The sequence below is a fragment of the Aethalodelphis obliquidens genome, unplaced genomic scaffold (genome assembly GCF_003676395.1).
Source record: "Aethalodelphis obliquidens isolate GAN/ISIS:26980383/991018 unplaced genomic scaffold, ASM367639v1 scaffold6, whole genome shotgun sequence".
Classification (NCBI taxonomy): domain Eukaryota; kingdom Metazoa; phylum Chordata; class Mammalia; order Artiodactyla; family Delphinidae; genus Aethalodelphis; species Aethalodelphis obliquidens.
In genome coordinates, this window is record NW_020837950.1 from 57583161 (window position 1) to 57596357 (window position 13197).

Sequence of the window (13197 nt, forward strand, 5' to 3'; positions counted from 1 at the left end):
TTATGAAGTGCTATACATCTGTTACAGGTTGTATACAAAGTGATTGGGCTGGTTTACTGGTACATAATAGATTTGGTTCTAAATATAATTTTCAAACTAAAACTAGCTATGGAGTTTTCTGGAATTTGCTGATCTTTAGCTAATGTAGCACTCTTTCCACCAGATCTTCCGAAAAGCGAGAGCAGTGGCTCCTTCCATCATTTTCTTTGATGAACTTGATGCCTTAGCAGTTGAAAGGGGCAGGTAAGAAATATTTAATAGGACTGCTATTAAATAGTAGCAGTTACAGTGTAGAGGAATTAAATTATTTCACATCATCACTTTATAGTACTTTCATGTGTAATTTTTTTTTAAGACTGATATGCATTTGGGGCATTTGAGCTAATTTTTATGGTTTACTATCTAAAGAGAGCCCCCTGCACTGCCTATCAAAATTTGGGTTTTTATTAACATGTGATTAAAACTGTAAATAAAGTTCAGTTAAGCATAATTACGTGATAGAGTAGAATCCAATTATAATAAAAGTTGTTATTATACAGATTTTAGTATTATCTGGATTAAGTCATGTTTCCTAAAATATAGTTACAATAGAATAAAAATTAGTATTAATAGTTTTGTTTCTGAATGTCAGACAATAAAGAGGATTATTTATAATATCATATCAAACATATCGTGTGTGTGTGTATATATATATATTAAACTGTTTTCAAGTGTGATTTTTTGTTTCTGTACAAAGATTTACAGGTCTTTTAAGGAATACATGGTACAAGTACTTCATGCTGGAGAGTGTTTATTTGTGTGTTTTCTTCATAACTCTCTGATTATACATTGACTATAAAAGTTTTGCTGATGATAATTATGGTGATGGCAGAAGGCACCTTCTAAGTCTCAGTGTTAAATTTGATAAGAGGCATACTGCTCTCTTCTTTACTGGTAGAGCTGCCTAATCAGATGAGAGTATGAACTGTCACTAGGAAACATTGGGAGGTAGCCTGCCCTGCTCTCTACCCCACCCATTTGATACTCTGTAAATACCTACCAATCTTGTTATTTTATGAGTTGGAGTTCATGAGTCCTTTTATTACTTCTGAAGTGAGATGGAACAAAAGGTTACAAATAGCTCAAGTTCACCTTGACTGCAAGAGAAGAAAAAGAAGCCAGAGAAGTTTACTGAAGTAGGGTGATCTGCCACATTTATGTGCCATCAGAGACGTCTGTTTTTGGAGCCTAGAAAGGGACAGGGTGGGAAACACTGTTAAATATGAACCAAATGGGAGGTGGAATATGTAGCAGAGTTCTCATAAAATGCCTTTGAAAGGTAATGGTATGAGAAACCAGACAAGGCACTTGGTAGAAATAAACTTTTTGTAGGCAATTTGACTCAGTAGGAATTTGCAAATGTATTAAGAGATGCTAATAATTTGCAGTCTCTAGATATCATTTCCTCTAGTAGTCTTCATCATATTGTGAGCCCTTCCTCAGTGGCTCATTCAGATAAAGTACAGGTAAATTCTGTGTAGTTTCCTTTGCATAGAGAAGTTTCAGTCAAGTTAGTTGACATTTCAGAAAACAAAGATAAGGCTGAACTACCAAATGTAATGTTAATAGTCCAAAGTAGAGAGTTTTAGTTGTACTTTAGCTGCACTAAGTCTTATATAGTTTGGTTTTTATAGCCATAAGAATCTCATAGAATGATATTTTGATTGTTTTTTCCCCATAATTGTGTGATGGGCCAACATTACCTAGAAAGTTATTGTTTTATCTAGTTAGAGTGCTGTAACCTGAAAACAAAAACAAACAAAAGCTTCACACGTATATTTTTGTTCTTCAGCTATTTGAATTGGACACAGTTTCTAGAAACTGAAAGCACAGCTGTTGATAGATAGCAAAAGTATGAAATTCCGAAAATACTAAACCAACTCTATACATTGTTAAAGAAATGTAGGGACATAAGAAACATAGTAACATAGGGAAACGTAGAAAAATTAAAAATTCCATAAGCTAGAAATTTTCTATATAATTTTGGGCTGTAGAATATTCATTGCTTTCATTTCTTCTGATTTTCTATGATAACATTCAGATCCAACTAATAATATGACTAGTCCAAAAATGACAGTGCCTAAGATGACTGTTTCTTCTTATCAAGATTTGGATTTCCACACTTAAGCTGTTTAACAGATTGAGCCATGAATTATGATATATACTAGTCTGTACTGTCCTGTGCATGTTACGTCAATTATTTTGACTACTTGAAGTTACTCAAATTAGCCATGAAACTGAGGATTGCAATCTGCACATTAAATAGAGTATAGACATACTATTTGCTTAACTTTAGAAATACTTGTGCTTTCAGAAAGAGAGATTTTTCATGTTTATAAAAGTGTCTACTTACAACCACTATTTTCTCCTCTTCCCTGCCCCATTTAAGTTCTTTGGGACTTGAAAAATAAGTAAGCCTGATATTTACTTCTCTTTTTCTGTATGCCCATTTAAATTATGGGTGTTCTGAATAAGATTTTTTTGTCTTATTTCGTATTGTGAGTTGCATGAAATGTTGTAAGATTCCCTTTGCAAAGTGCTTTAATGATCTGTAAATATTTGGGAAAATTGAAAATGCTGTTAAAGTAGCATAGCTCTTTGGAAAATGGATACTATGGTAGGGAGTAAGGCACTGACGTAGGGAAGAGATTTGCATTATACTGAGTTAATAATATTGGGTAACATTTATTTAGTGCTTATTGTATTCTAGAAACTGTTTTAAGTGCTTTACAGCTGAAGAAAAAAATTCATAAAAAGGCCCCTGCATTAATGCAAAGTAGGATATTACACAGTTGGTTCTAGTATTCTGCCCTGCCTCCCAGCTAGCTTAAATTTTTACCTTTTTCAGGGTTATAGTGGGGAGGGGAGAGCACGCTGGGCAGTAAATCAACAGTCACTCTTGTCTTAGGCAACACTTCTGTCCCCAGAAGTGAAGAAGGATAGGGTGATTCCCCATATACTGTATTCTCTTGGCCCGGTCTCCTCCGACTGAGGAAATGGCCACTAGACTAATCTAGAGATTCCTAGAACAACTTCCTCTGTCTGGGATGTTCCAGCTAGTCAGTGGATCTTGGAATCATCCTCACCAGCTGACATTAATGACTTTCCTTAGAGAGATGGCCTGATGCAACATTTTACTAGGAATTGGGAGTTATTTTTTGTTGTTATAGGACACATAGGTCATTTGTAGCTATCTTGCTTTTAAAATGAAAATTTGCTTGCATTTTGCATGCACCAAGAAAATTATCATAAGTAGTGCTTGTGTTCAGAGTGGTGATAGTATATGTTTGGCTAGTCTTCTTTAGGTCTCTTTCAAGACTGAATATTGACATTGGGGGTGTGGGGGGTAGATTTTAAGAAACAAATTCAGATGCCTGCCATTTGGGATTCTTTATGACATTTAAAAATTATACTAGAAAAACATTTTAAAATTTGAATTGGATATGACTTGTTGGCCTATAATTTAGAAATCATATGAAGAGATGATAGGGGATTTTATTTTATTGCAGGAGCTGAAAGAAAATAAATATCATTTTTGTGAAATGTTTGCTATTGAAAAATAAAATCAATGTAATAATTACCATCATGGTGGTGAGATCTCCTTAAGATAGGGGTTAGCATTCCTTTTCTGAAACAGGCCAGTTAGTAAATATTTTTTGCTTTTTGGGTCATACAGTTTCTATTGCAGCTATTCATCTCTGTTGCTACAGTGCGAAAGTAGCCATAGACAATATGTAATCAAATAAGAAACAGTTGGCTGGCCAGATTTAGACTGGCTATAGGTTCCTGACCTTTTTTAAGATATCATAAAGTCCCTTCAGTCCACAGCACTCTGACTTTTGAACAGGGATAATTTGGAAAAGGGACTTGACTTCCGAAGGGAAAAGAAAATTAATCTTTTGGAAACGTCTAATTTCAGTACTTTGTATAGCTGAACATTTTTTCCATTGTTGTGTTGCCTATCTCTAGCAGATAATAAAGTTTTATAAAATCATTTCATTATGTTAGTGATTATACATTTGTTCTTAAACTTGGAGTTGGTTTTGATTTCCTAGGATGTCAGTTTTATGGATTTTGTTTCCTACTGTGGCTTTGAAAGTCAGCCAAGAATATTTCTCAGTCCATAAAACAGTTTCACTATGCTACTCCAGCTAGCTATCAGTGATCTGTGGAAATAAAGGGCAAAGGCAACATGAATAATGGGAATCCAAAGAATTCCCTTCACCTAATCTTCAACATTAATTATAGCCACCAAGTTTCTCTACAACAAGTAGCAAATTAGACCAGCATGAGCTTCACCTCTTTCTGTTTAATGGCACTTGACTAGATCAATACATTTCTGAATACAAGGAAGGGGATATATGTATACAAATAGTTGATTCACTTCATTGTTCAGCAGAAACTAACACAACACTGTAAAGCAATTATACTCCAATTAAAAAAAAATAATAAATTAAATAAGTTATGTGCTCCGTATTACCAACACAGAATTTTTAAACTAGAAAGACCTGTATATATGTCTTACCTAATTTAACTCCCTCATTCATACATGCCAATAATTATGAAATCCTCAAGGGAACGGCAACATCTTCATCCTCTTACCTCAGATGTCCAGCACAGTGCCTAGCAGAGAAGGCACTCTGTGCTAAAACCCAGACATTTAGTTTTTGAATAAGGGAATGAAGCCTCAGAGAAACCAGAGATTAGGTTCACTCAGCTGGTTGTTAGCAGAGTATGATTTCACCATGTTTTAGTGTCATTTGTGAACGAATTTTATTTTAAAATTAAACACTGAGACTGTCTTTTGGAATTTTGTCACCTGCATTACGTTCATAGAAGCATCAACATCTTCATTATAAAGAATCATTTGTAAGCTTTGGAATACATTCACCTGTCAAAGAGCTCCGAAAAGAATTAATGAAGTGCTAAGTGATGCGTTTTTCAAAAAAATTCAGTAGTTTTTGTACACACTAACTTTAAGAGTGAGTCTAGAGTCACAAAACTTTTTCAGTTGTGCTGAGGGTACAGAAATGATAAATGTTCTTTTTAACGTAGCTGATAGCAACAGTATTCAAAGGATAATAGAGGATAGCAACAGTAATGAGATCATGCTTATTAGATCAGTGACAAAACATTTTGGAAGACTATGTACGTCCTTGGTATACTAATTAATTTTGTAGAAAGATCACCGTGTTACCCTCTGCCAGAAGGCCATTCAATCGCATTTATTTTATTGTAGGGGAATCAAATTGAGTCTTTTCTCAAGTAAGCAAGCATGCAAATCACTGGGTTCCAAATCCTATGTGTCTGTAGTCACAGAGCATTATAAATCAAGAGCCTGAGTCAGTATCCACCTATCCCCCACTTCTCCCCCGCGCCCGCCCCCCAAAAAAGTTCATTTAGAAGATACAAAAAGAGGATAGAAAAAACAGATGAAGAGAACTTCTTTCGGTATAGATCTAAGAAACCAGGGAAGTGGAGATTTTCTTCTCACTCTATTTCATTTCTGCATCTGAGCACACAGTCTTACAGTATATTCTGTTTTTTTCTGTTTTAGAAGGTTTGCCGTTTTTTAAAAAGTCATTTTTCACGTATAAAAATATCTGAGAAAGTATAAAGGTCTCCTTATCTGGAACTTTTTGCTGTTCAAAATAAATTGTTCCTTGAGGACCCTGAGGAGCCAAATTGTCACTACATTTGAGCAGCTAATGAAATGAGAAGAATTCTCATTGCCAGGGCATAGCAGGCTCCTACTAATGCATCTTGTATAAACAAAGTGTCTTTTAGCAGTTTATATATCAGGCTCACTGTTTTGGGCATAGTTATGAAGGGCTTAAGAGGAGTAGTTTTTAATCTTAGAATTATGTTGGTGGCTTTTATGGAAGAACTTAAAGAAGTTTGATACTTTCTACCATGTTTTAAGTAAAGCTCAGTAGAGAACTGGCAATGTGAATCTGCATATATCTGCTGACCTGTGCTATCCTGACTTCCGAAAATCTTCAATCATATATCATGTTCATGCTTTATTTCAGTAACCTTTATGTGCCAGACACTCCTTTTTCAGTTTAATTTGTTAGGATAACGTGTAAAATGTTATAGAGATCCCTTCATTAAGCCAGGTATACTGGTGATAATTATAATGATAATGCTTATAACTGTTATCTATTGACATTTCCTTTGTGCTAAGTTATCAGTAGATCCTTTATACATTTATTTAATTTTGAGGGTGGTATGAGTCTTTCCATATTTGATTGAGAAAACTGAGTCTCAGAGAGGTTAAGTAACTCTTCCACAAGATTACACAAAAAAATAATGGTAAGGCTTACTAATTGAACCCAAGCTTACTGATTATCAAAGCTCTTTCCCAAATTCAAAGCAAGCTTCCTAATGAGTACTAATCAATGAAGGTTTTACTGGAATGATTTTAAAACCTTTATGTTGTATAATCATATATTATAATTACTATAGAACTTTAGTTTTCATTGTCACCATTTCTAGATCTATGGTACTTAAGAAAATGACACATGTTTAGAAGCATTTTCTCTGCTTTAATTTTTAGCTTGAATAAGTTTGAACTTACATGTATTAATTTTCCTTATTTTTCTTTTGTTGGATTATGTTTATAACAATAACCTGGGGACATCCAGGATTGTGAAAAAATTCCCTTCAAAAAATTGCTTTTGGCAGAGGGTAAATTGAACTGTGAGTTTAAGAATCACTTGTTTCTCTAATACTGTGTTTTGAGTCAAAACTATACAAATGTAGCGAGCGTTGCTTATGTTAGCTTGGAATTTTTACTGGGAAATCATGGCAAGATGGAAAGATACATACTTTTATGTCATTTTCTGTGTTAACACTATACAAAGCTGCAGTTATTCAGAGCACATGCAGCTTGCACAGCTCTAGGACAGCATGTGAAGATAACTCATTATATATGTCTGTCTGCTTTTATAGGGTATGTTGTTAATCTAAAATAATTTATTTACTATTAGGTTCAAGCTGAATATAGATCATAATCTGACAGCATAGTTTATCGTGAAGTGGTCAACTAGAATATTCAAGGCATTATTGATTCTTGACATTCATCAAATGATTTTTGCTTTCACTTTCTGAGTTTCTTGGCATATGTTTCTGAATATTACTCAGCCATAAACAAGAATGAAATAATGCCATTTGCAGCAACATGGATGGACCTAGAGATTTATCATACTTAGTGAAGTAAGTCAGAGAAAGACAAATATCATATGATAAATAGCTTATATATGGAATCTAAAAAAAAAAAAGATACAAATGAACTTATATACAAAACAGAAATAGACCCACAGACATAGAAAATGAACTTATGGTTACCAAAGGGGAAAGGGAGGGGAGGGAGTTTGGGATTAACATATACACACTACTATATATGAAATAGATAACCAACAAGGACCTACTGTATAACACAGAGAACTATAGTCAATATTTTTGTAATAACCTATAAAGGAAAAGAATCTGAAAAAGAATGTTACACATATAAATAATATAAAATTAATATAAAATCATAAATATATAAAGTTATTAAATATATTAATAAAACTATATAAATATATTAAACATAATACAATATAGAATTAATATAATTTTATATTTCATTTTATATAACTATTATGTCTATAAATTACAATTATTTTATAATTATTAAATTATTTTTTATATTATAAAATAATTATAATTATAAATAATACAAAATATATAAGTATATATATATAAAACTGAATCACTTTGGTGTATACCTGAAACTAACACAACATTGTAAATCAGTTATACATGAATTAAAAATTTAAAAAAAACCCAAAAATACCCCAAAACTAGTCTTCCATGTGATTTTATTTTTCATGGATTATAACTTGCTTAAGTATTTGTTCTCTTGCTGAACTTTTTAAATATATAAAAATTGTCTCCCCTTTAAATTTTATTTTAAAGAAGTGTCTATCAAGAAGCCAGAACTGTAATTATTGTTCCCATAGTGTTATCATCTTCAAGGTATTTGATCAGAGTATAATTCATATTTTTCCTGAACTTTAGAAAAACAGGGAAAATAAAAAATAAATATTGTATCTGTTTCCTTCTGCCCCAAACTCATTTTCCTTTAGATGGTTATACTCACTGCCTCAAGGAAAACCAGCTCCTTCACAAGTAGAGAGGTTTCCTAATCATGGCAATTCATTTTAAAAGAAATTCACATTGGGCTTGTCAGGATCAGGTAAAGAAAGAAAAAGCAAAATAGGACCTGGAACACTTGTATGTATTCTTAACATTTTCAGTGAGTGAACAGTATCTTTGCAAACAGATGGCCTCATAAAATCTACAGTTTCTCTCATTAGGGAAGTTGATACTTAGGACTCAGAAGTATCATGTTTGTAACTCTTTTAATTTTAACCACTGTACAGAAATCATTCTGCAAAGAAAATTTTTTTGTTGATCACTTTAAATGTTGATCACTGACTTTTTATCTTTAGTTTAGTAATAATTTTACTGGCTTTAGCATTTGAGGATCCCGAGCCCATTCTTGATGCCTTCGATTACTTTTGATGATTTTGGGAAATTCTCAGGTTGTGTTTCCTGAGATATGGCTTCTATTTGATTCTCTCACTTCTCTCCTTATGAGACTGCAGTTATATGTTTCTTAGGCTTTCCACTGGGTTCTATATGTAGTTTTACTATTTTCATTCTTTTTTTCTCTTTGTGCATCAGTTTGGATATTTTCTACTGACCTGCCTTCCAGTTCAAGGATCCTGTGTTCTGTTGTGTTTAATCTACTATTACATTCATCTTTTTAATTCTTAATTTTAGTTATTATAATTTTTAGGTTTAGAATTTTTCTTATGGATCCCAGATCCCTGCTGAAATTCACCATTTTTTTATTTCTGTGCTTTTGGTTTGTTTTACTACAATTCAGGTGAATTTTTGTTTTTATTATCTCAGTCCCATCCCTGTCCAGATTACATGCTAATTTAACATTGTTTCAAATTCTAATTCCCTAGCATCCTTCCTCTTCTTAAGAGGAAACTAAAAGGAAGAAGGGATAAAGGCTAAATGAGAGTCTAGAAAAATCTTTTCCTATTTATCTTTTTATTTGCAGGATATAGGGTTTTGAGGAATGGGTGAATTAGGGATGTGTATATTCAATATTATGCTTTTGTTGATAACAGTGTATCTTGGGCTTAATTGTTCCGTTTCTTTTGTGGACTCCATATCTAATGCTTGTTGGGTTCAGCGTCTAAAGCGATTATGGTAATGGTTATTTTTCTATTCGTGAAATGTTTTACCCATTCTTAACTTTAGATTAGTTTATGTTAATTGAACGTGGTGGTGCATCAGTGTGCTTTCAGCATCTAAAAATGGCATTTAAAAAGCCCCTTAACTTTTTTTCTTACCTATGACTTAAATTCAAACTGAAAGACTGTTGTATTGTTTTTGTTTCCCCTGATAAGCTCTCATGTAAAAAGTGCTTGTAATAAAGCTTGTATGTGACATCCTTTCATCTTTAAATCTGTTATTTTCTACAATGATTCATGTTCAAAACATTAATCCAAGGTTATAAAATACTGAAATACTGTTCGAATTTTATGATGAAAATTTTTGTAAATTTGGAATGCCTTTAAATGTATTCAAATTTTTTGTTTTATAAAGTTTGAAGAGTTAAAACCAGTATGTGGATTTTAATAATAATAAATCTATGTTATTTGTTAAACTTACTCATTTTTTAGCCTCTTAACATCATTGTTTAATTTTTCTTTCAAATGTTACCATGTAGGAAAGCTTGTATTGAATGGTGCTCAGATTCAGTACTAGCCCTGGCTAAACCTAACTTTGATAACTATAAGATTGCTCTCCTTTCTATAAAAGATTCTAAATGTTCTATATAGTATGAGCATTCATGGTTATAAGTTAGAGCCACTGCTTCATTACTGATAGGGTAAATCAGTTATCTTAATCTAGTTTTATTTAGTTACGTTTATGCTGTCCAAGTTCTTGATTTAAACTGAAAGCAGATGTTATCCAGAGTTCTTGAATCAGTCTTTCAGGAACTATTCTGTGTTACTTATTTTGGAAAAGCAAATGAATGTGGAGTTTTCTTTCTCCCTGCTAGACTCTAAGGTCCTTGAGGAAGTAGGGACTGCCATCTTAATGTTTTAATTCCCATTTCCTAAAGCCATGTCTGGCCTGCTAGGCAGTGAATGTTTATTGAATAAATGAGTTGAATTGAATTGAATGAATTGTTGCACTTTCTAATAAAATTACCCCCCTCATTTTTCCTCTCATTCTTCTCTCACTGTACCACAATGATGTTTGCCTAATCTGAAACAAAACCTAGTAGCTATTTTTTTTTTACTTCTCAGCAAGTTCAGCTAATACATTCATACTTAGCAGTAAGACATCTAGCAGTCTTCCTAATTCATTGGAGGAAGAAGGGAGAATGTACATAACATAGCTAAGGATGGGTTCTGACATTATTTGAATATAGTTCCTATCAGGAAGCACTAGCAAGCAAAGCACAAGCACACATAGATTTAGGTGTGGCATGGGCCCAGGATTTTTTCTTTTGATGGAAGTATGCCATTCACTTAAAGCTATTTAGTTCTGTTACACAAATTCCTTTAGGTAGGTCACAAAAATTAGAACTTTATCATTATCTAGTAACGCTGTTAGGTTAATATTTTTTTTTTGGTGTATGTGTAACTCTCCAGTGCTAGGTAGTGTAACATTCCTATGGGGATTCACTCTACTCTCCTTGCTGACATAATTTCTGAGGAGTCATTCGATGTAATTCTTATCTTTGTGCCTCTGTAGTGAAGTGTTTTTGTCCTCTAGCTACTTTCAAGATTTTTTCTTTATCTTTGGTTTTCTATTGTTTGAATACGATATGCCTAGGTGTAGCTTTTTGGCATTTTTCCTACTTGATGTTCTCTGGGCTTCTTGGATCTTGCTGTCAGACATTAATTTGGGGAAATTCTCAGTCATTATGGCTTCAGATAGTTTTTCTGTTCTACCTGTCTTCTCCTTTTGGTGTTTCAGGTACACATATATTACATATTTTGTTGTTGTCCACAGTTCTTGGATTTTCTTTTCTGTTTCTTTTTACTTTTTTACTGTTTTCTTCAGTCTTTTTTTCTCTTTCCTTTTCCGTTTTGGATGTTTCTATTGACTCATACTTAAGTGGAGAGATTCTTTCCTCAGCCATGTCTAATCTGCTAATGAGTCCAATAAAGGCATTCTTTATTTCTGTCATAGTGTTGTAACAACCTTAGAATTCTTTTTGAGCCTTAGAATTTCCATTTCTCTGCTTATGTTGCCTCTTTCTTGTGTGTTGTCTACTTTGTCCACTAGAGCCCTTAGCATATTAGTCATAGTTTTAAAAAATTACTGGTGTGATAATTCCAGCATTCCTGCTGGTTCTCTGGTTCTGATGCTTGCTCACTTTCTTCCAGCTGTGTTTGTTTGCCTTTTAGTATGCCTTATAGTTTTTTCTTGATAGACATGATTTACTGGATAACAGGAACTGTGGCAAATAGGCCGTCAGAAATATAGTGGTAAGTGAGGACACAGTGAGGAGGTGTCGGTTACCAGCCAGGGGAAAAGAGTCCTCATCTGACCATGCTGGCCTCTTGATCTTACCAGCCTCCAGACTGTGAGAAATGAACTTCTGTTGTTTATAAACCACCTAGCCTGTGGTATTTTTTGTTATAGCAGCCTGAATGGATTAAGGTACCTGTGATCTCACATTTCTGAGGGATCTAAAAAGAATAGTTAATTTTTCAGTTTATAGAGCTTTTTACTTGTTATTAGGAGGAAGTAGAGCCTCCTAAGATTCTTATATACTGGACTGGAAAGCATACCAAAACTGCCCTTTTGTGATCTGTTTCCTATACTGTAGCCGCTGTAGTCCTCAAAAACATATATCTGATCTTGTCATGTCTCTACTTGAAACTTCCCATCAACTTTAGGACAAAATCCAAACTTAGTAATTTGGATAATAAAGCCTTTGTCATCCAGCCTTGGTTTATCTTTCTCTGCTAATATTTTACATTTTTACGTTACTGCTATGCTGTGCTACTCTGAACTGTTTTCCATTTTCAGTGTTCTGTATTCTCTCTCTTCCCTATCTTTTTCTTTGCTGGTCTGGCCCCCACTCATCTTTCGGGTCGTAGGTTAGAAGCCATCACCTCTGGACAGCCCACCTTGACTCTCCCAAGACCTGTTCGTTTGACCTTCCTTTGCCCCTTGTAGTGTAGGATCACAACAATTAGCAAAGTAGATACAATTAAAGGCCTTGGATGTAATCTGTTGGCATCCTTAAATGCTTATATGCTTGCAGTCATCATGAAGGAGCCCATAGAGCTTTTGCTAGCAATGTTCCTATCTAACATTTGGAAAAGTTACATTTTGAAGCGGTTTTGGAAAGATATATAATCTATTTATTCAAAATGTTTAATCTTAAGTAGACCCAGATCAGCAAATCCATGTACCAGCCAATTGGTTACTTGCAGGAATTAATGTTAACCAAGACAAATCTCAGTGGCTTCCCAGATGCTCCTTGCTTGGTCCCAAACTTTTTGACATTGGGAAGGACCATTTAATAAATTGACAGTGTAATTTATATAACAATCTGGAAGGACCAACCGTTTAATTTAATTGACAGTATGATTTGTGTAACAACATCATGTATGTCTGATTAGTGTGAGTTAGGGGCTACTCTCCTTTGTGTCAAGTTTTTGAACTTGTAATGCACACTGAGATCTAAATTCTTTTATTTAGAGATCCTGATTACCTTATTATTAAATATATTATGTGATGATTATACTAAGGTGTACTTGCTGTCATGGGTGCTAAGACAAAGGTATGGGGTCTGTCTCTTCTATCCTCTTTCCCTCTTCTCCCCCCTCCCACTCTCAACTGTGTCTGATTGAATTTATATGTTTAATATACTTACAATGCTGTTTCACTCTGTAATTGTCCACCTAGATGTTTATTATATATTTCCCAATTCTGAACAGAGCCTAGTAAATCCCAGCTAGTGCTAATGAGAATTATTATTGTGGGGCCTTGATTGTGTAATATCAGGGTTTTGTTCACTATTAAGACCTGTTGAGTTTACTTCTTAAAAATCAATATTCA

The 13197-nt window shown here is 33.7% G+C and overlaps 1 protein-coding gene across 3 annotated transcripts in view; it reads left to right on the forward strand.

Annotated features, from left to right (window-relative positions):
• AFG2A (AAA ATPase AFG2A) overlaps positions 1-13197 on the forward strand; it is a 339272-nt gene that overhangs the window by 98015 nt on the left and 228060 nt on the right. For all 3 annotated transcript variants that reach the window (XM_027103655.1, XM_027103656.1, XM_027103657.1), the window contains exon 13: positions 164-243. In XM_027103655.1, the coding sequence (XP_026959456.1) occupies positions 164-243 (80 nt within the window). The remainder of the gene's footprint in view (positions 1-163; positions 244-13197) is intronic.